The 23,453-nt window shown below is 40.9% G+C and overlaps 1 protein-coding gene across 2 annotated transcripts in view; it reads left to right on the plus strand.

Annotated features, from left to right (window-relative positions):
• Positions 1 to 23,453, plus strand: part of RALGAPA2 (Ral GTPase activating protein catalytic alpha subunit 2) — a 437,386-nt gene that overhangs the window by 267,342 nt on the left and 146,591 nt on the right. For both annotated transcript variants that reach the window (XM_019516125.1, XM_019516126.1), the window contains exons 27-33: positions 3,505 to 3,613; positions 6,761 to 6,871; positions 8,133 to 8,201; positions 8,377 to 8,514; positions 9,042 to 9,225; positions 21,440 to 22,211; positions 22,589 to 22,660. In XM_019516125.1, coding sequence (XP_019371670.1) covers positions 3,505 to 3,613; positions 6,761 to 6,871; positions 8,133 to 8,201; positions 8,377 to 8,514; positions 9,042 to 9,225; positions 21,440 to 22,211; positions 22,589 to 22,660 — 1,455 coding nt within the window. The remainder of the gene's footprint in view (positions 1 to 3,504; positions 3,614 to 6,760; positions 6,872 to 8,132; positions 8,202 to 8,376; positions 8,515 to 9,041; positions 9,226 to 21,439; positions 22,212 to 22,588; positions 22,661 to 23,453) is intronic.

Consider the following 23,453-nt stretch of genomic DNA (forward strand, 5'->3'; position numbering starts at 1 on the left):
AGGCCCCCCACCCCCTGCTTACTGGCAGGAGCCCAGGTCCAGCTCCCTGTGGCTGACATGCTGCCTGCCCTGCATGCTTCAGCACCGAGGCAAGGGCCAGCCATAGAGACTCTCTGGCCGACTACCAGGGCATCTCTGTGGAGAGCCAAGCCTCCGGTTGCCTCAGGGCATGGTTCCATTTTTTCCCCTGCAGTTTTTTTTGCCCCCATGCTGCAAATTTGCAGCGCAGGGAACCTTTTTTTTGCTCCCGCACATGCCTCTTGCAGCATCTCAAAGGGCTTTGAAACACTGCAAGACACATGTGCACACTCGTGTGAATGTGCCCATAGATCCAGAAGTTACCAGATCTTACTAGCTAGTATATCCATTGTTCACTTTGAAAGGTTTCTTCAAATATTCTAAATGAAAGGAATCACTAAACAATACATGTAAATGATAGTGTGTATGTTCACTGACAGAGAGCAAAGTTAAGAAAACAAACCAAAAAACCATGTATACTTGTGCTGAAAAAATGGCAGCAGGGAACTTTGAACTTAAGCTCATTGGGCGTGTTTTATTTCAAAGTGCACTGCCACCATTTTGTCAGCATGGAGACACACGGTGACACTGATATACATGTTGCGCGGGGCTGCCAGAGCATGTCAATTTCGGTGCTCCAGCAGACTCGATTGATTGGATTTCCAGCATGTCGGAGCAGGCTCCCCACATGTGTGTGGAAGCCCTATGTGTGTATAGTTCAGATACCCCTCTACAAAGGATCCATGTGGTAATTAGCCCCCCACTTGTGACTGGAACCAGGTGTTTTGTCACAAGTGCTGGAATTCTCCAAAAATATATATGCAAATGAGGCACACAACAACTTGATTTGGCTCCACCTCATGGAGGGGCTCCATTTGGTGGTGTTTGACAGACATTTAAGGCTGGTGAAGTAATAGAAATCATTGGGAACAGGAAAGAAAGGCACCGCTGAGCTGCGAGAGTGAAGAGGAAGTTGAACCACTTTCATTGTAGTGGCTCACCATGTATTTAATGAGGTATCCTTGTATGTGAATATAAGACGAGGGGCTTTTTCCCCATGCTGATTGTGGGGAAAAAAACTTACCTTGTATTCTGAAGTAGCTGTAGAACTAAATTCCTGCATGTTCATATTAAAGGAAGCTGATGACAAGAATGCCAAATAGCAATCATAGTTACAAGTCAGAGAGAATACAAGATTTCAAGTATAAAGAAAATTTGTCATCTGTACTAGGAGTGTGCGAAGTAGGCCCTACTCTATTCAGATTTGGCCCAAATCAGGGACAGTGATTCAATTTGTTGATTCGGATCACTGTCCCTGATTCTATTCGATCAAATCCAAATCTGAAGATTCAGTGCTGATTCGGAGAATCAGCAACTCAGACTCAGACACAGACACAGCTTTAAAAGTTTTTTCTGCGTATCTTGAGGTACCAGCACAGCTTGTGAATTTTGCAATGCTGGGGCAGATGAAGCATCCCACAGGAGTGCAGGGGGGCCCTCTAAGTACTTCCGGTCCACTTCTGGGTCTGCCAGGGACCGTGCAGGAGGTCCCCCCTGCTCCCCCTCTGGCTCAGTGATCGGCTGCAGGGGGACCACGGGTGCCCCCCCAGACACAAGAGGCACCAGTTGCTGAGCCAGGATGGCTAGGGTTGCCCCCCATGTGCTCCCTGGCAGACCATGAAGTAGACTGGAAGTGCTTCTGGTCCACTTCCAGGTCTGCTGCTGAGCACGCTGAAGAGCCCCTTACACTCCTGTGGGACACTCCATGTACCCCAGCATCGCAGCAGCCATGACCTGCCTGCTACCTAGAGGTATGTAGAAATACATTTAAAGCTGTGTCTATGTCCAAATCATCAAATCTTTCCAAATCTCTCTGAATCAGTTTGGAGGGTTCCAATTCTATATGGAGAAATTAAAGGGTCCTCTGATTTGATTTGGAGATTCAGCCACCGAATCGGACCTAATCTCTGCCGAATCGAATCAGGGACCAAAGCTTTGCACAGCCCTAATCTGTACCAGTAACTATGTTATATATGAACTACCCCTAAAGCCTGTTCTTCCATGAAGAAAAGGAAGTTTCTCAAAAAACAGGCTTGCTTTGAAACATCCAAAATGGTACTAGTCACACTGTGTGATTATGCAGTTTCACTGGGAATGAAAACCAGCCAGAATCAGCAAGCTCAGGCCTTAGGTAGAGCTACATCAGTAGTTGTAGGAGGTATTGTAAAAGGAGTGGTTTAAAAACAAGCAGCTGTGATCAGAAAGCCAATGAAGTGCAGAGATAGTAGTTGACAGTTGTTTGCTCTGATATCCATTGGAGGTCCTGATTGTCTGCCCAGATCTCTGTCCTAACTTTCCTGTTGGTTTTTTTAAATGCTAACTTAATTTATTGTTGATGTTTTTGCTGATATTATGTTTTGTTTTAGATGATGTTATTTAAAGAGAAAGATGCAACTGTAGCCATTGGAGTCATGTCATATGACAGAAGTATAGCCTTCTGGGTATATCTAAACTATGCTTCATTCCACTCATGTAGACATGCCTGAGTTTGTTTTAAACTAGGTAATTTTGGTACTGTCGACAGTGTAGCTGTGGTATAGTGTCCAACAGGGGTTAACTCTCCAAACATTTACCCAGCTTCTTGAGTGAACTTTCGAGCTCTTGCTGAGCCCTGGGCTGCCACAGGTATTCTGCTGCTGAAACCCAAGATAGCTAAGTTAAAACTAGCACAGGCAAAACTACACAAACTGCAGTCACTGCAGAGAAGATAGATCCCCTGACATTGTCATGTGCCTGGGGAGGAGAAGGAAATACCTCTTGGTTATAATCACTCTCTGTAGTTCATTTTTATTTCACCAGCTATCTGTTATAAAAGGATAGAAAATTCCAAAGGAATATTTGGCGGAAAGTATGTTTTCCTGCCTTTCCACAGTCATTAGAGGTTTTGATAATACTTGCTTTCCTTTGTAAGGAGTCTCTCTAAATATTTGAGGAGCTCTCTTCCTTTCTCTTCTCCTTCCAAAGTTACTGTATTTTAGGGATTACAAGAGGTTAGAAGGGACAGTGCTCTGGCTCAGTGGGCCTTTTCTCAACTTTTCTAGCTGACAGGGAAATTTAGGGATGGGTTTTTCTGAAGTGTTCAGCATTGCCCTAAGTCTGCTTCTATTGAATCCACTCCCCTATGCCTCAATAGAATCAGAATTAGCCCAGTTCTATATATTTCTTTAAAATCCCATCTAGGTGTTTAGGCTCCATGACCTGTTTAAAATGTTTTCATGGTCTGTTGATGTTCTATATTAAAGCTACCTTTCTGATTCTTTCATCAATTAGCCATAAAATCTTCTGTCAGTGTGAATTGGCTTGTAGTTTCTTGTTGAAAAATGGTTGTGAAGTCTTCTAAGTATAGTTCAGAAAGTAAAAAATGCTAAGGAAGAGGATATGGTTGTAAGTTCATAACTAAATTGGGTTTTTTTTGTTTGAAAAAAGGTGTATAGCTGTTTGCTGTCTTGGAATTTGGATATGTGAAGAACTAACACAATGCACAAACCACGCCCAAGTGAAGGATGCAATAAATGTTATAGGTGTGACACTAAAGGTATTAAAATGGAATATATCTATGATTAACAGATGGAAGGTGTATGAAAATATTACTTGGAAAATTCACCAGTTATGTACTTAAATGCTTTTCTGACTCAGGATCAAGATGAGTGTTGTATTCTTGCATTCTGATGATTGATACTTCTGCAAAAGTGTGTATACTTTTCAATAGGTTTAAAATATTCTATGCCTGCATATTTGGCTTTTAAATATTTTTTAAAAAATGAGAGGAATTTGCTGTGCATGGAACTGCTCAGCAGTTTTTCCCTCCTTGAAGTTTTTTTTAGGACCCCTGTATATGTTTTCCAGCTGCACCAAAGACACAAAAAAAAGAAAAGAAAATGCACAGATATGATGAGTTGGCCACTCTGTTGCTGGAGATACTTAAGGTTAAATGCAAAGAACATACTGAAAAATAAGTATTTCCCCATCATCCCTAAAGCACAGCCCATGTGTACACAATTGAAATGAAATTAATGAAATGGTTTTACTTTAAATTTTAGTGAGGGAAGTGAATGTGAATCATAAACATTTTTATCCTTGCACAGTACAGTTGCTAACTAGGTACAATTTCTTTGACTGAAGACATGTAGGACTTTGTTAAGGAATAATACGTTCCTGCTAGTCTATAAATGCTCTGGCTAAGATGAGGCATTCATTTGAAAATAAGTTTTGATGGTAGGAAGGAGATTCTCTGAGATAGTGTTGAATGACTTCGGGTATCTTTCTAAACAATTGGTAGTTAGTAGACTGGGGGTGTGGCATGATTTTACTCAGTGTAACAGATTTTGGCATAAGTATTAAAAAAGTGTTTGCTTATAGTAAATAGAATGAACTCACAGGTGTTTTTAAATGCTAAACAATATTATTTAATAAATCTGCTGACACTTTTTACTAATGTGTTATCAGTAAGTACCATATGTACTTGACTCCAAGACAACTGTGAATTTAAGATGACACCCTCCCCCCCATTAATTAGATTCTATATACATTAAATGTTTAAATTTGTTATAATTTAGAGACCTACTTAATTCATGGTTTCACAGAAACCATGAAAGCCAGGATTGTCCATTAAATCAACAACAACCAAATTAAAATTAAATGCTGGGAGGTCCTTGATGCCAAGAGGGGAAAGCACTGGCCCAAAGGGCAGCAGACAAGATGGCAGATGCCCCTTCATCTCTCCTTTCCCCAGTGGGGCCTCTCCACCAATCAGTGCTGAGGGGCAGGCCCACCATGAAATGCCTGCAAAATGGGCTTTGCACACTGCAAGCAGGCTATAACAAACCCTTTGTCTTGCCACAGTTTAGGTAGGTCCCTAATTATAATTTTCCATGTAATTATTGGAGGGTTTTCTTAAATTCATCCCCCAACCCCCACTGCTGCAGTAGGGAAAGCCGGCGGGGGGGGAGGGGGGGGGAGTCAGGACACTGGTGGAGGCAGTGGGGGGCCCAAGGTGGGGAGGAAAGGTGGTGGGGGTAGGGAGAAAGGGAGGGTGCCCAAGGCTGCAGGGGATCAGAGGCAGGGGAGGGGGCAGCAAGCAACAGCTGCAGCTGCAGCTCCAGCCCCAACCCCAGGTCAGGATCAGAGCCAGAGTACAAGCAGCTGCCTCCCCCCTTCCCCCACGCCCCATTTCATATTCAGTTCTAAGATGAGATTTTTTTCACCCATGTTAAATGGGGGGAAACAGTTATCTTGGAATTGAGTCAATATGATAACCAAGCAAAGAAGAAATGGAAATCAACTTACATACTTTTAAATGATCGCTCAGTGATGATCTTTATTCTTAGCATGTATCTTTACATATGCGTGCTTGAAATTTAATGTTTGCAGGTATGTATTGATAAATACAAACCAAGAAGTCTAAATGCCTCATAAGAGAATGAAACATGATTTAAAAGAATTTACTATGTGAAACCATTTTAACTTCAAAAAATTCATACAAAGATTAACTTCTCACAGAAACAGATTTGGGATTATACTTTTTTAGTGATGGTATTACTTATTCACATAATAATGGATTCTATACTATGTGTTTATTCTAATTGTAGATGGCACAGGTCATAACATCTGTAGTTAAGTTTGTCTGATGCTTTCTTGTGTTTTCAGTTGCTTGCCAAATCGTAACTATTAAGGCTGAAATTGACCCATGCCTGATATCTGCCTGTGACTAATTTAATTATTTATTTATCTAAAGATTTCAGTTAAAATGATTCAGTTGTTCCCAAGAAAGAGAAGGGGAATGTATGTTGTTTTATCTGTGTTAAAAATAATATAATTGTTTCCTGAGAAGCCCAGTTCCAGGAGTACTTTGCTTTTTTAGTCAGAGGAGTAGGTGTCAGGAATGTGCCATTTGTTACCTTGGCAAAAATGTATTCAGCTGTGGTTAAATTCTAAGTTTTTAAATGGATCTAGTCTCCCCATCCTCAGTGGTGACTTGTTAGAGTTTAGCAGTTAATTCCCTGAAGATTTCAACTACACTGAGCATGCTTTGTCCCCTCAGAGACCTTACCTGGCAACTATTGGCACTTGTACACATACATTGAGGCTGCTCTGACGCGTTGTAATAACAGTGTGTCAGAGTAGACTCGATTAATCAAGTCTGCTGGAGCTTGGTAATTACCTCACTCCAGCAGACTCTAGTGTCACATGTGTCAGCATCCCCGTGCTGAAAAATGGCAGCAGGAGCACTTTAACTAAAGCTTGCTCACTGAGCTTTAGTTAAAGCACCCCAGCCACCGGTTTTTAGCACAGGGATATTGATACATGTGACTCTCCGGATGCTTTAATTAGAGAGGCTGTAGACGGCCTCCCAACCCCCACCTCCCACAGCACGTGTATGAACGCCCTCATGTTTTTGCATATACCATCTCTACAATTTGGCTGTGCAAGGTTCTGCATGCAATAATATATGACCATGTAATATAATGAAGAACATACACAACCAAGCCAAGTTAAGGCTACACTGATAACCTTCAATTTTCTCATTCCCTAGCACTGAGTATTGAATTGTGCTACTTTGACAATCTTTTACTCTAGTTTTTATGGATCTCATGATTTATAAAATAGAAAAGATTGTGGCACAAACTGTATGTAAATATTTTCTTCTGATATGGTGGTACTTAACTTTTTTTTTCTCTTACAGTTTTCTAATAAAATGGTAGCTCAGATAGCTTGTGATGTTCTACAACTGCTAGTTTCATATTGGGAAAAGATTCAGAAGTATGAATCCTCTCTGCCCCGGAAAATTACTGAAGTATGTCTATCTCTTAAAATACTGGGAATGACCAATACTGAAGTTCTGTATTACTTTTTAATAAAGAAATGTAATTGCATTTAATTTAACTCTAACTTCCCTTGGTCACTATTAAGAGAGGTGTCTGTGGTAGTTCCTGGAACATGATTGTTTTTTCTAGCTTGCACAAATTTCTTCTGAGGATAGAGTAATTGGAGGATTGGAACTTTGGACATATATACAATGTGATGCTGCGGCTAGTAAAGCGAGCAAAATGCTGGCTTGCATCCATAGATGCTTCTCAAGCAAATCCCGGGATGTCATTCTCCCCTTGTACTCGGCCTTGGTGAGGCCGCAGCTGGAGTACTGCATTCAGTTTTGGGCTCCGCAATTCAAAAAGGATGTGAGAGTCCAGAGAAGAGCCACGCGCATGATCAAAGGTCAGGAAAATAGACCTTACGACGACAGGCTGAGAGCCACGGGGCTCTTCAGCCAGGAAAAGTGCAGGCTCGGGGGTGATTTGATGGCCACCAGTATCTGGGGAACCGTTTGTTCACCAGAGTGCCCCAAGGGATGACGAAGTCGAGAGGTCATAAACTACTGCATGACCGTTTCAGGGTGGACATAAGGAAGAATTTCTTTACTGTCCGAGTCCCCAAGGTCTGGAACAGCCTGCCTTCGGAGGTGGTTCAAGCACCTACACTGAACACTTTCAAGAGTAAATTGGATGCTTATCTTGCTGAGATCCTATGACCCCAGCTGACTTCCTGCCCTTTGGGTGGAGGGCTGGACTCGATGATCTTCCGAGGTCCCTTCCAGCCCTAATGTCTATGAAATCTATACACATGCTCCTGGGTGAAGGGGCAGGCACTTTAATTAGAGCAGCTCCAAGAGCCACTCTGATTAAAGTGCCCACAGCATCACATGTATTCAGTGTCCTATGCTTCAAAATGGCAGTGGGGGTGCTTGAACTAAAGCTCGTGTAACGAGCTTTAGTTCAAGCACCCTGCCGCCATTTTGAAGTTCAAGGATGCTAAACAGACATGACATGGTAGCTGTTCGAGCACATTAATTAAAATGCTCAGATAATTAATGGGGTCTGCTCGGACACATGCTAATTAGCACACGTTGGAGCAGACATCTGGCATGTGTATAGGTGCCCTTTCAGTTTAGTTCAGACATCTTTTACAAAGTCAGAGGTTCAGGCCCTGTGTACTTAATTTAATAATCAAACTGTCTTTTTATAATTTTGCATGTCTGAGGATCTGTTTCTTTTACACAGATCCTTGTGGCCACTATTGCATTTTTATTGCCTAGTGCTGAATACTCTTCTGTGGAAGTGGATAAGAAGGTATGTGGCTTAAAGCACCAACCTTGTATTTGTTTGTGTTATTTGTGGTACTTACTGAATGGAATGCTTTAATCCTGAATCTGTTGTTTTTAACTGCGTAGCTAATGAATGCTTTAATGTTTTCATGAATTTGATGAGTCCTCCTTGCATATTGTTTTTGCATATTTCTGTTTAGTTTATAGTTTCATTATTACTTTGCTTATTGGATTGGTGTATGGCATTACCACTGAAAACCTTACTAGAGCCAGCCTCTGTTGGAGTCCTTGAAGATCAGCATTCATCCAAAGCTCCATTACTGGATTACATATACAGGGTAACTATGAAAGATCAACAACTCATTATGATTCAACCTAGAATACTTTTATATCCCGATAGGCACAGAAGCACCATTTAGCTAGAATTGTGGAAGCATGGGCAATGAAAGCTGGAAGCATTGTCAGAGTGTAGAGAGGAGGCAATATCTCAGTAACATATAAGAAGTCATAGGGTAAGGATAACTTATGTAAGGTTTTGAAAGGCAGGCAAAGTAGTTCGAAGTTGATTTGATGGAGATGCCAGACTCTGGGATGGGATGAAGAGTAAGCCAGGAAAATGATCTTTGCAGCCATGTTTTGACTTATTGCAGTTAGGGTGAGTGCATTTAGCAAGGCTAGGAGAGCACATTTTGCATTTGTCAAAGCACAAGGTGATGATGAGATTAGCATTTCCTAGATTATAGCATATGCTGCTGTAGTAAATAATCAACATCTTTTGTAAGTTTAACTCCTCACAACATTTGCCTTAATTGATGTCTTTATGTACAGTTTATTTCTAGTACTGTTTCTTTTTTTATTCTTGTAGGTTCTGCACTGTTGTGTTTATGGCTCGAGCACATATACACAACAAAGCCATTATATTTTGAGTCTTGCTGATCTCTTATCTAATGACTATGATCCATTTTTGCCATTGGGAAATATCAAGACTTCTGAGCTGGCACCGTCTCTCTCTTCCACTGATTTGGGTAATCTACTCACTGTTGCAGAGGGTAAGGAACTCCACAAACAGCTGCTTACCAGTTGCCAGCATTTCCCTATTTAGCAACTGAAAGATATACTAGAATTCTGTGTAGCTTTTTTAGCTGAAAAATATGCTTGTACTTATCACACACCCAATCCTGTACTTAACAAGAAAATGTTGAGGTTGAATATATAGTCAGGATCAATTTATGTAGGTGTATTCATTATAGATTTGTGTGTCTTGCCAGTCACTCATTTACAGTCCTAAAAGGAGGCCTCCATTAGTAGTAAATAGGTCTTTATTCATCTTAGTGGATATTATTAATTCATACAGATTAAATTAACTTTTAGAGCAGTGCAACATTTCATTTACTACCTTACATATGCAAAAACATAGGAATTAAAAACATGGATGCACTATAAAGATGTGCAGGATAATGCTACATGCAGTATAAGGATGTGCCAGATAATGGTAGACTTCCTGTGGTATCTTGACATGCAGTACCCTGTGTGAGTTACTGGAACACATTTTTATCACTGTGTAATGTTTTCTTTTTAATCCTTTTGTGCCTGTGGGGTTTTTTTAGTTTAACAAAAATGTTATAAACATTAAAACCTGTTGTTCTGTGCACATTTCTTGCTAAGTGGGTACATTTTGTGAAGAGCAGAAAGATAAAAATAGATACAAGGTAGATTGGTCATTTAGGTAGAACAAAATGTTTCTCTTCTTGAATATGTTTGTGCACATTCTGTTTGGCTTGTCCAAAATGAAATGGGTACAGAGAAGGGCTGCAAGGGTGATTGTGGGACTGAAGAGCCTTTCTTATAAGAAGTTTGGCTTGCAAAATGAAGGCTAAAAGAGTATATCGTTGCTTTCTGTCAATACCTGAGAGGGGAAAATACCGGGGAGGGAAAAGAGCCATTTAAGGTGAAGGAAAAAGTGTGGCCAACAGCAAATGTGTATGAATTGGCCATTAATATATTTCGGCTGGAAATTAGAAGGTTTTCAGCTATCTGAAACAGCTTCCTAACAGGAGTAGCACAGACCAAACATCAAGCAAGTTTTAAGATAATGCTTAATCAATTTACAAAAGGGGTCATATCATGGAGGGCCCTTCCATGCAGAGGTTTCTGTTCTTTTTTTTTAGTCCTCGGCTGCTTTCCACCTAATGTTTAAAAATGCAGGAAATATCCCTTTCATTTGTTACCTGCTTATTACCTACCATCTCGCACACCTTTGTTAGATCTGGCCATATCAATATAGTAGACTTAATCAAGTCAGAGGAAAATAGAAATGTTGCTGTTACAGCTGTTATAGTAGCAATAGGCATTGTAGGAGCACTCAGTGTGTATTGTTCAAATTATAATACCAGGATAGGCTGAAAATAAAGTATTAGTTTTATAAGGTAACTAGCTGCAATAATTAAAGTAAGCTAAAACATTAAAATTATTGATTTTTTTTTTTCCCCCACCATTTGAAAACATGGCAGCTTGAACTGACTGTTATTTTTATATTACCATATTCACTTGAATCCAAGACAAGGTCTTTATTCCCCATTCAACTTGGGGGAAAAATAATCTTTGTCTTGGATGTAAGTACAAGGGGCAGAGGGAGGGGGCAGCAGCTGCCACTCTGACCCTGAACCCAGAGTCGGAGTGGCAGTTGCTGCCCCTGCCATCTATTACCCACACCCTCTCAATTTCTCATCTTTTGATCTTTTGTATTTTCTACCTTGTAATTGCCCACACAGAGTAATATGCACTGGTATAGGATACCTTTGCCTATCTCCTTTGATTCATAGAGGGAGGATAAGTTCCATTAGCTCTTTACCTTTCAACATTATCTATGGAGTCTAAGGCGTTTTTCTCTTTTTGAGGGCAGGCTGCATGAAAATACTCATACAGGAATAATCTTAAGAAAAGCAAAGTGTATTAAAATAGAGAAAATGGAAGCAAAAGATTTGTTTTTAGATTTGCAATTCTTAAAATTATGAGACATGTTCCGTTCAGTTCAGTTATATATCATGAGAGCAACCCTCCCCTCTCCCCCTGCCTTGCACAAATGCATTGTTTTCCCTACAGGAATCACTGCTGTTTAGAGAAAGGTATCTCCCTCTTCCCCTCCTTCCCAAAACCTTACCAAAACCATCCCAGATGCACACTTTCCAGGCCAATTGTCTCTACCTCACGATACACACAACAGAGAAGCAAATTCAAATGTCACTTTGAAGACATGTCATAGAGAAGAGGTATATTACTGAGCTGTCATTATTAGCCTTCTTTCAGAAATTTAATGGCATAGTTAATTCACCAGCTTTTACAGGGTTGCTTGCTGAGTAATACCTAGTTTTGGTCAGTCCTTTTGCTAAAACTTGAAGCAAGGTTTGTTCATTCTTTTTGTCTCCGTCTACCTCTCTCTCTCCCCTTATGTACAAGGACCCATATTTCTTGCATAAAAAAATCCTTGCTTCTTGGACAAGGACCCAGGCATTTTCATGATAGGGTTCAGCTGCGTTTTATTGCTGCATGTTGGAGTGAATTTGAAGCCTGTTAGGTTTCAGCACTGAAATAAAAGCTAAATGCTTGACTCTGTCAAATTTTTTTTTACTCATAGTTATTGTAGAGTATGGAGGAATAATGTGTATTACTTCTAACTATCCTATCAGTTTACTGCTTTGTTATTAACCTGCTGGAATACCTAAAAGAAACTACAGAGCTGATTCTCTCTCAGTAGAAACCACAAGTATACAGATACTTGGGATTTTCTTCCACAGCAAAAATGGCCACTCCAAGAGAAAACCCAGAGACAACCATATTAAATTGCTCCCAAGAGAGTTTCCCCTGGGAGACTGAATGTCTGTACACTTCCTTTTCTGAAAGAAGCCACAACGCAGTCTTTCAACATACTAAGGTGCTTCACCCCCTGCTTTCCCCCCAGGAGATGGTATCACTTGGGCTGGATCCTACAGCTCCAGGTGAGCAGGGAGCAGAACACGCCCCTTTCACCATCCCCATATTGTGCTGCAAGGAGACCCAGGCTGATCCCAAGCAGTCTGAGTCAACCAGTCCAGGCTGCCCTGTGCCTCTGGCATCTGTCTTCAGGCAGACTGAGGGAGCTGACAGAGCATGCTGAGATGTGTGAACAGAGGGCTCCTGGCTGTGCAATGTCAGTGCTGCTAGCTCTCTGCTCCTTATGGGCTCAGCATCCAAATATCTGTTCAGACATCTCTAAGTTAGTTTTTTCTATCAAGAAAACAAACCCAGGAGAATTCCACCAGATTATTTGGGTGTATGTATGCATGCAGCCTAACAGAAATGAAACAATGGGAAGGATAAAATATTATCCTAAAGAATACCAAGGGATTTTAGGGAAACAATGGAAAAGCTTTTAAGTGGAAAATAACACTCCCCCTCACTGCCCCCCTCCAGGATGGTGCCCACTAGGGATGGCACAGATTATTCTTTCTAGGACCAAAGGGCATTTTAAATCAGAAAGATGTCACCCTAGGAAATAAATCAGTAAATAAGGATGCTGAATGGGTCATCAGCAAAGATTGAAACTGAGAGACTTAAGCCAGAAAATATGTTTCAGCCAATCAAGCTGTCCCTTCCCACCCAGAGAGAGAGGTAATTGGACTGAAACAAGCTTAAAAGTTTGCAAGGAAAGATTAGGTCTTAAGTATGGGGAAATATTTCTAAAGACTTGTATTGCTTAAACATTTGGCTTTGAATATTCTCTATCTTGAAATAAAAGAATAAATAATGCTTTGTTTTGAAGAAGCTGTTTCTCTGTGATTGCAAATTTATTCTGTCACAGGCTTGTGATGGAAAACGGCTTATGGTGCCAAACTCAGTTGAGTTGGTCAGCAAACAGGAGCTATAGCCCAGAGATCCAGTGAGAGTGATAGCTTTATGTGTTTCTACCCAGGTAGGTAGCCAGATGTACTCAAAGGCTCTGAAAAGGAGGTAAAGCACAGCTCATCCATAACTGGCATTCTTCTTCTAGACATTAATCTGATCTGGACAATAAATTATATGCTGTAATATTTAATATTATGTAACAAAACTTCATAGAGCCACAAAGAATGTTTAAAAGCAATTATCTGTTCAACATTTTTAAAGATGTAAATCATTGAATAGATGTTAAAGCTATCTACTAAGAGAGGTGTTAGAGCTCACCTCTGGAGGGTGGAAGGAGAGGAAATACCTCACAACCCACTTCTGTTATGTCTTGCAAATGAGTGGAATACATCTAAACCATTGTGTTGGAGGGAAGGCAGCTACTTTGTGCCTTTGAGGAGGAAAGATATTTAGTAAAGTTCAGTAGTCTCAAAAGCTCCTCTCTTCAAAAGTCCTAAAGAATTAAAACCATGAGATTTATGTTGACACTGGCTGTTTTATTCAGTAGTCCAAGTTCTCCTACATATGCTTTTCTACCATTGTCCTGGATCTCCAACATAGAACTTGCTCCCTACATTCAGTGCCTCATTCTGAAGAGTGTCTTCTTAAAGGCTATCACATTAGCCGGGAGAGTGAGCAAGTTATAGACGCTTATGGCCTCCTGTGACATTACAGAAAGGTAATATTATAGTAGTATTACTATACTACTACAGTAATCCATGAGGTAGTACTATAATACTACACCGAAAAATTCATTCCTAAATTGGGCTCAGAATTTCATGTAAACCAAATAAATTGTCTATGAAACTCTTTAAAACATCATCAAGCCATGGCCTCATGGAGACTATCAAAACCGTGACCTTGAACAAGCATTCAAACAAATGTTCATTTCTAATAATGGAAAGCTGGATGTCTTAAGAGAGGGAGCAGTATAGGCATGCAGCTGCCCCCTCTGCCCTGCTCTCCATGCTTTCCCCAGAGTGGAGAGCTTTGGCAGCTCCAGTCCCCTCCTACACTGATCTGCGGAATGGGTGGGGGACTTTGCCCTGCTGCTCCACTCCCCTACCAGATTGGACTGGAAGGGGTGCGTTCATTCTTGCAAGAGTTTCTTTCACAGGGGAGCTCCAGAGGGGCCATGTTTCTCTCCAGGATAAATGGAATGAACACCTTTACGCTTATAGTTTCTACCAGGACAGCAGTATTTCACTGGGTTACCAGCTGCTTGGTGGACCTAGCCCATAGAACATCGAGGCTTACTTAGCACAGTGCAAGCACCATCATTGTCCTGCTTCAGGGATGTTCAGGTATCAGATATCTGTAAGGGAGAAATGTAGAGCATTCCCTTTTTGTTTATCAGATGCTTTGCCTTAGACATGATTGCTAGATCAGCTGTTTGCCTGGGGAAAGCAGTACTCCCGTCCTTGTTCAAGCATGCAGCTGAAAGTCCCCACTCCTACTATCCTAAGTTGATACCTGGATCCACACTAAGACATACTGAAAGAAAGAATGATAACTTAACCAGAACTCTTTAAGAGTTCTATGTAACTTTTTAAAATGTGTAGTCCAAGCAGACACAGATATTCAGACAGAGTTGATCTTGCCTCCATGAGGTACATTTGCATCTACAGCTGGCTTCACACTGGCAATATTGTGAAGAACCGTGGTTTTGTTAGAGTAAGAACCTGTTCTTCCTGCAGGCACAGCCGCTTTTGAAAAAGATGTAGGCTACTCTGCTCCACCACAGATGATAGCCAGACTGCCTTCTCTGATTAGAAGGGCATACTGTTCGGGAACTCTGGGATTCCATATCACCAGTTACCAAGCTGTCTTGGCCGATATCCATTCCAATTCTGGGACTGAGGTGTTCCCTTTACTTTGATTATGCCCCTGAGGAAGAAGACAGCTAAAAATATTGTTATTAATGGTTACATGGCTTTTAAGCAGGGACTCTCTGCTTCATGTGATATATCGGGAAAAGTAGGTAACATACACAGGCAACATTCAAAAATTAAGGCAACATTCCCAAATTTAGTTATTCATCATATACCAGTATGTTGTGACTAACCAAGAACATTTTCCCATTTGCTAGCAAGGGCTTGTCCAACAACAAATCTCACACAGTATAGGAAAGATCTTTGGGGATGACCTAGCCTTGTCTAAAAAGGATACCCTGTTTGTTGTCTTCAGTTCTAGAAGAAATATCTTTAATCCTGCCACTTCCACTCTCTTCAGAAGCCTCACCTATCTCAGCAACCAAGAAAGTGGGATGTTTAAATACATATGTGTTACTTGCACTGCATAATCATTCTAACCTTCTGTTCAACTTCAAATATAGGGGGTTGCTCAGCATTCCACTCCCAGTTTGCATTGGCCATCCTTCTGAAATTTGTTTGAAACATAGCATGACATAACTATATATATGAATGTGGGAGAAATTGCATTCATAGAACTGTAGAAAATTAGGATTGGAAGGGACATCAGGAGGTCATCTAGTCCTACTCCCTGCTCAAAACAGACCATGACCAATTAGATCATCCCAGCCAAGACTTCGTGTAGCCAGGTCTTTAAACCTTCAGGGATAGAGATGCCATATCCTGTCTGTGTAACCTGTTCCAGTGCTTTACTACCCCCCAGTGAGAAACTTTTTCCTAATATCAAACTTAAACTTCCTTTGCCTCAACTTGCGACCGTTGCTCCTTGTTCTGTCATCTGCCCCCGCCCCATCTTCTCTTCTGCAGACTAAATAAGCCTAGTTCCCTCAGCCTCTCATAAGTCATATGCCCCAGCCCCCTAGCCATTTTTGTTGCCCTCTGCTGGACTCTCTTCAATTTGTCCATATCGTTTCTGTAGTGGGGGGCCTAAAACTGGACACAGTATTCCAGTTGCAGTTTCATCAATGCCAAATAAAGGGAAAGAATCACTTCCCTCAATCTGCTGGCAACACTTCTACTAATACAGCCCAATATGCTGTTAGTCTTCTTTGCAATAAAGGCACAGTGTTGGCTCATATTCAGTTTACTGTCTACTGTAACCCCAGGTCCTTTTCTGCAGAGCTTCTGCTTAGCCTGTCAGTCCCCAGCCTGTACTATTGCATGGGATTCTTCTGTCCTAAGTGCATAACTTTGCACTTGTCCTTATTGAACTTCATAAGATTTATTTTGGTCCAATTCTCCAAGTTGTCAAGGTCTCTCTGAATCCTAGCCCTATCCTCTAGCATATCTTCTATTCCCCCCAGGCTTAATGTCATCTGCAAACTTGCTGACGGTGCACCCCATCCCATCATCCAAGTTGTTGATGAAGATATTGAACAAAATCAGCTCCAGGACCAACCTCTGGGGCTCTCCACTTGATACCAGCTGCCAGCTAGACATCAAGTCATTGATTACTACCCTCTGAGCTCGACAATCCAGCCAGTTTTCCATCCACTTTACAGTCTATTCATCCAACCCATACTTCCTTACCTTGTTTGAAGAATGTTGTTGAAGACTGTATCAAAAGCCTTGCTAAAGTCAAGGTATATCACATCCACTGCTCGTCCCACATCCTTGGAGCCAGTCATCTCATCAGAAGTCAGTCAGGTTGGTCAGGCATGACTTGCCCTGGGTAAATCCATGCTGACTGTTCCTAATCACCTTCTTTTCCTTCAGGTGCTTAGAAATTAATTCCCTGAGGACCTGCTCCATGATTTTTCCAGGGACTGAAGTGAGGCTGACCAGTCTGTAGTTCCCTGGATCCTTCTTCCCCTTCTTAAAGATGGGCACTATATTTGCCCTTTCCCAGTCATCCGGGACCTCTCCCAACCACCACGAGTTTTCAAAGATAATGGCCAGCAGCTCTGCAATCACATCAGGCAACTTCCTCAGCACCCTTGTGTATTGTGTCCAGCCCCACAGACTTGCACACATCCAGCTTTTCTAAATAGTCCTTAACCTGTTCTTTCACCACTGTTGGCTGCTCACCTCCTCCCCAGACTGTGCTGTCAGGTGTAGTATTCTGGGAGCTGATCTTGCCTATGAAGACTGAGGTGAAAAAGGTATTGAGTACTTAATTCCACACCATCTGCCACTAGGTTGCTTCCCCCATTTAGTAAGGGACCCACACTTTCCCTGACCTTCCTCTTGCTGCTGGCATACTTGTAGAACCCCTTGTTACCCTTCATGTCCCTTACTAGCTATAGCTCCAGTTGCATTTTGAGCTTCCTGATTTCATCCCTGTATGCCTGAGCAGTACTCTTATATTTCTCCCTCGTTGTTTGTCCATGTTTCCACTTCTTATAGGATTCCTTTTTGTGTTTTAGCTAACTGAAGAGTTTCCTGCTAAACTGGTCTTCTGTCATACTTGCTAGTCTCCCAGCATATCAGGATGATTCATTCCTGTGCTCTGGGTAAGGTTTCTTTAAAATACAACCAGTTCTCATGGACTCCTTTCTCCCTCAGACTGGCCTCCCAGGGGATCCTGTCCATCAGTTCCCTGAGTGAGTTGAAGTCTGCTTTTCTGAAGTCCAGGATCCTTACTCTTCTGCTTTCCTTCCTTTTTTTCCTCAGGATCATGAATTAAATCAGCTTGTGCTAGCTGCTGCCCAAGTTACTATCCATTGCTACATTCCCCACCAGTTCTTTCCTGTTTGTGAGCAGCAGGTCAAGAACACAGCCCTTTGCTGGCCTCTCCAGCACTTGTACTAACGGAACATGTTCCTCCTCCTCTGTTGCTAGGGCTCCATATCTGTTCTCCAGGCAAAGGTGGAGATTAAGACTTCTGCTTGCTGCCAGAGGTCACAAGCTTCCACCTTTCTAGGAGTTCTATTCTACCTTTCTGGGACTGCCTCCGGCAGTCCTTCCTCCACAGTCCTAGCGGCCTCCTTCAGCAATGAATCAATTAAGTCCTTATGGTGGAGGATGCTTCAGAGACATGCTACCTCCTCCTATAGCTCTCTTGCTTGCTTCTTGGGCAGGGGCTACTAAGAGGCATCGCTCACATCTCAGGCACTCCCCCACCTGGCTTGGAACCACATTCAGTGATGTGGTTCCAACTTCTAATTCATGTCACCTTCTAAGGCTTCTGCACCATTTCTTTTCAGAAACCCTTCTCACAAGGATATGCTCAGAGCAAAAATAGATTTTAAGTAACAAAACAGTATAGAAGAAGAGGCTTGAGGCATTTTTTATTTTAAAAATGAACAGTATTTTAAATCACAACTACATCTGGAAGAAGAAGTTGTTGTGTAATGTCTGACTCTGCTTTCACTGTGTACCACAAAAATAAAGTTGCCTTTTGCTCCCATCCTGATTGTTTACTGAAATTAATTTCAGCTAAATTAAGCCACTAATCTCCAAGTTTTCTTTCTAAAACTAAAGGATAAATAGGGCACCTTAACCTTAAAGAGAGTTTTGACTTTATTTGGATAGAGCTAAGGTATTTAAGAAGTCTCCTGATTTTCTGCAGCCTTTGGGGGATCAGTGCAAATCCAGTTTGTTAGAATGGATTTAGTAGTGCTTGTTTTTTAGCTGGGATATGAGTATTTGAAGATTTCAAGGTTTGCTCTGCTAGAGCTAAAGCAGCATTTGATGCCCTTCTTCCGTGTTGTTTCTGTGGTGGGCCAGTAGGGGGTGCTCCTGCATTGAACCACCTGCCTCACTGCACCTGACCAACTTCCTGTCTCCATGTGTCTCCCTGAGGGCACCTCACATCCAGCCAACCCCCTTCCTGGAGCACACCCGCAAGCCTAGGGGTAACGCTGCCGCCACCCAGAGTCTGGACTGACTTTGGCCCTGTGCCCCCTGGGAAACAGAGGCCTGGTAGTCCTTGAGGGGTATTTGACCTACTGCAAGAACTTGGGTTGCTTGCCTCAGTCTGAAGCACAAATGGTGGTCTCCCATAATCAGCCAAACCAAGGGGACCCCAAATTATAATCTAGACCCTCTCCCAATAAGTCTCCCATGCTAGATACAGAGGAGAATTGTATTGGTTGCAAGGAGTAGGTTTGGAATAGGGTACAGGGTAGAGCAATATCAGAGAAATACCTTAGAGCAAACAGTACCATGGTAGCCTTTGATCACTCATCTGAGTTACTTCAAGCTTTATATCTAGTTAGATTTCAAGTAGCTTACTCGCAAGTATCATCCAGAGGCAGGTGGAGAGTCCCTCTGGAAGCAAGCAGTTCACCGAACATGAGTTTCAAGAGAGAGCGAGTTTCAGATGCTCCAGCTTCCCTGAGAGTTCTCATCATGGTTACTGCCCCTCCTCCTGGGCAGTCCTTAACTTGTATAGACCTTATGACCTCATTTACCTGATCCAGTGAAGGCCGGCAGCTGTTTGCTGCCAGCCAACCAATTTGAAATGCATCACTGGTTGCTGGGTAGACTGGCAGGGTCTCTAGCCCCCTCCCAGTCATGATGATATTGCTTAGAACAATAGGGAGTTTAAGCCCCCACCCAGGTGTGTGAGGCCAGTCATGTGGGCAGAAGGACCAGGTTTCCCCCTCCCTAAGGAATGTATCGAGCTCAGGTTACAACTTGGGGCTACCTGAAGCTGATGGGACTAGAGGTGTCTGCCCTCTGCAGTGACCATGGTAACCAAATTGTCAGATTCATCATCTGCCTGATAGCAGAGTTTGGGAAGAGACAGGGATGGCATTCTGCCACACTTTCCACTGTAAATGTCTGGAGCTTCTGCCCATATTAGTTGTTTATTATTTTGTTGTCTAGACCTAGGGCTTCCTATGTGAAGACAATTAAGCATACCTTTTTGAATATGAATTCTTTGGCCCATCTTCCTGTTTGCACTGCTTGCTTGTCACAAGTGAGAATGTTAAGGATCTGTTTCTAAAATGAGATGTATGTTCTGGTAATTTACTCAAGAATGTTTTCCTCACTTTATACATTGGTTACATATACCCACATTCTCTTTTTACCCTAATTTTTACTCATTTAGCAGCTATGAGTTGGCAGAGGAAACTGAGGTAGTTGTGGACTTAATGACCTCTTAAAATCTCAGCTTTGATCATACAGTACTATGAAAAACAATATATGCCAAAGGGAACTGTTTTCATAAACTGAGCCACAAAAAGAGAACACATGCCAGAAGTGGAAGCATGCTGAGATGACACTTTTGAAGAGTCTACTGCTGATAAGTAACATTTCTACCTTGTGTGAAGGTAGTAATATTTTTAAATGGTCACTGAAATCCTGGTTCAAATTTATTTGATACTGGCAGTAAGATCAGGAACTTAAATCACAAATTGAACATGTTCATTTGTGTTTTCACTAATTTTACTATAATACAATTTCTCCAAAATAAATAATGGATAGATTCTGAGAGCTTCCAGTTTGAACCTTCAGCATCATTAAATGGACCTTATTGTTGTCCATAAATGCGCCAGACTAGATAGTGCCAGTTATACTGAGGATGCTCTTTACATGCTGTATAACCATGGACTTGTAATAAAATTGAGTTTCAGGAATAAGAAACAAGGTATGTGTATGGATGATAGGTTTTGAAGTTCAGTTATGGGAGTTGTTCAGATGTTCTTATAAACCAGGTGCCTAAAGAAAGTTGAAACGCACACCCCAGCTCCTTCTTCCCTTCTTCAGCCGTAACTTCCAATTTAGAGGTGGTAGAGCTATTACTTGGTCTTCTTTATTGTTATTCAAAAAGTTGAATGCATTTAATTTATTTTGCCATTCCCCCTAAATTTTCCTGTGGAGATTTTTTTTCTGATTACTTGTGTCAGCAGGAGCAAGAAATCTTCTGTTCAAATTCACATCTCATTGTGATTACAATAGTCTAATATTTTTCAAGTTTCTTTCAGAACCTCAATGACTTACAAAACTGTATTTGCCAGTGATGTTTTTCATCAGTCAGAATCCTAACACGTCAGTGTCCCAAGAGACTTTGTGATTGCAAGAAAGACTAATTCAGTCAAAGGAAAATATGATTTATTAAAGAATGGAGAATAAGATCTTTTAGATTCTTTTAAGTGCATCTCTTCACCAAGATCCTTGTTGCTAAGTTTTCTCACTCTTTAGTGATCTATGAATAGATCTTTGAAATCAGTGTATATGCAGGAAATTACATTATGAGGAAAATGATTGGAATTGTAAAATAGAAGAAAATGACATTTGAAATGTAAAGTTTATTTCTGAGGAAATGTAAGGCCATGTATATTATTTGTTAAAAGTTTCTATAACCAAAAAAGGGATGATTTCAAAGGGGAAAAAGAGAGAAAAATCAAGATAGGCTAACAGCCTCCAGTGTGTCTTGTTATTGATTTAAATCTGCTGGTAAACATTTTGATTACAATTTGCTACTGTTTCTCATTAGTATTTTTTCATTGATTGCTTTCAGAAAAAAAAAGAAGAAGCTTGGAATTAATACCTCTAACTGCACGAATGGTTATGACACATCTAGTAAACCACTTAGGTCACTATCCCCTTAGTGGAGGTCCTGCCATTCTGCATAGCCTCATAAGTGAGAATCATGAGAACTTGTACGTGGATTCTTCTGAACTGTCTTCAGAAGTCTTCCAAAGTCCAAACTTGCAATTATTTGTATTTAATGACAGCACTCTTATATCTTACCTCCAAATTCCTGCAGAAAGGAGACTGGAGACTGAGCCAGCAGGAGCTCCCTCCGATGTAAGAGTAATAGTTAGAGATATCTCAGGGAAATATTCTTGGGATGGCAGGATATTATATGGACCTTTGGAAGGCTGTCTACCACAGCAAAATGGAATGAATTCACTTGTGATTTCAAGCAGTTGTGAGAAGCAATTTGAGTCCCCAACAGATGTTGCTCAAGTAGAAGAAGGAGAAGATGCTCTTGACACATTGCTGGAAAAGATTGGTAGCACTAGTCCTGAATGCCTTTTACATCCTCAGCGAAAACTGAATGAGCCATCACCTCCACCATTTGGTATGAACTGTGACCAAGAGAATGAGATCATAGAAGCCCTAATAAGGCAGAGTGCCCAAGAAAAAGAATATATATATAAATGTGATTCTGATCTTGATATGAAAGTAGCTTATCAAGAAGAACCAAGTCCTGCTGAACCACAAGCACCATTTTATTTCTGCAGGTTATTGTTAAATGACTTAGGAATGAACTCCTGGGATAGAAGGTAAGAATTTATGGCTGTAGTTTAGTGGTGGTGGCACTGCTGCTATTTATCTGAAAAAAATCAAGACTCTCTTGTGTCTTCCCCTGCCACAGTTAATTTCAGGATGACTTCAAAATTAATATTTTTTCTGAACATTGGAAAGAGTGAGAGAATTGTGAGATTAATTAGTAGTTGAAAAGAGAGTGTTGTTTCAGTTTTTACCATATAATTGGAGTTGCTGATCAGATTCTAATAAATTTTGACTAGTGCAGTTTGTTCGTAAATGCATTTTAAATCATACTGGTTCTTCCATCTTTTGCTTAGCTGTTTGAATAATAAAAACTGTTTCATATGTTCTAAGAAGCATTTTCCTTTAAAATCTTTTACTACTTTTGTAGAAAAAGCTTTCATCTACTCAAGAAAAATTCTAAATTACTGAGAGAGCTGAAAAATCTAGACTCCCGGCAATGGTAGGTAAAATGTACGAATCACGGTTAATGCTAAAACCATATTTTTGTAGTAAATCCCCCAAAACAGGCATTCGTACAAATTGTATCTGTTAGCAATGCAGATATTTGTTCCTCTTCATATATGTGGTGTTTGTTTATATTTTGGTGACAGAATATTCATAGATATTATATCAATCAGTCTGTGATTGCTTCCCCTGTACCTTCTACAGTCCATGTGGATGAGGCCCTCTCCCTGAGCTAAATATGAAAAGGTTTCTTTTCTTTTCTTTTTTTCTTTACCTGGATTGGGATTGGGAATTGGAAATAAACAGTATTCCATCATGGTAAAAGGAACCAGGAGGTATTTTAAATGTATAATGTTTAATCAACATTTTCCATAAAAAGAATTTCCTTTGAGATGATCCACATGACGACATCAGGTCTGAAAGGAGCCAAATGTAAACCTACCTCACTAGGAAAAGATTGTGGCAGAATAGAGTTCTGAATGTTATGGTGTTCTTTGCCATTCCTTAATGTGTGATTTTTCTTTGATAAGTGACATTAAGAGACATTTTAAGATTTCTACTGTGCCTCAGTAATCTTCATACCAATTATGCTCAGTTTACCCTCATATAAGCCTTTGGTTAACTGCCAGTCCTGCAAACTAAACCTGAGATATAAAAGTCAGTAAATATTTTTTTCCTTCTTGTACATCATTATCAGTAATTAAGATTCTGCAGGCCAAATTGTGCCCTCATTAACACCTGTGCAACTCTATTGTCTTCAGTGAGTTTGCACAGATGTAAGTGATTAA

Source organism: Gavialis gangeticus, unplaced genomic scaffold, assembly GCF_001723915.1.
Source record: "Gavialis gangeticus isolate Ggan-Ray unplaced genomic scaffold, GavGan_comp1, whole genome shotgun sequence".
NCBI classification, from domain to species: Eukaryota; Metazoa; Chordata; order Crocodylia; family Gavialidae; genus Gavialis; species Gavialis gangeticus.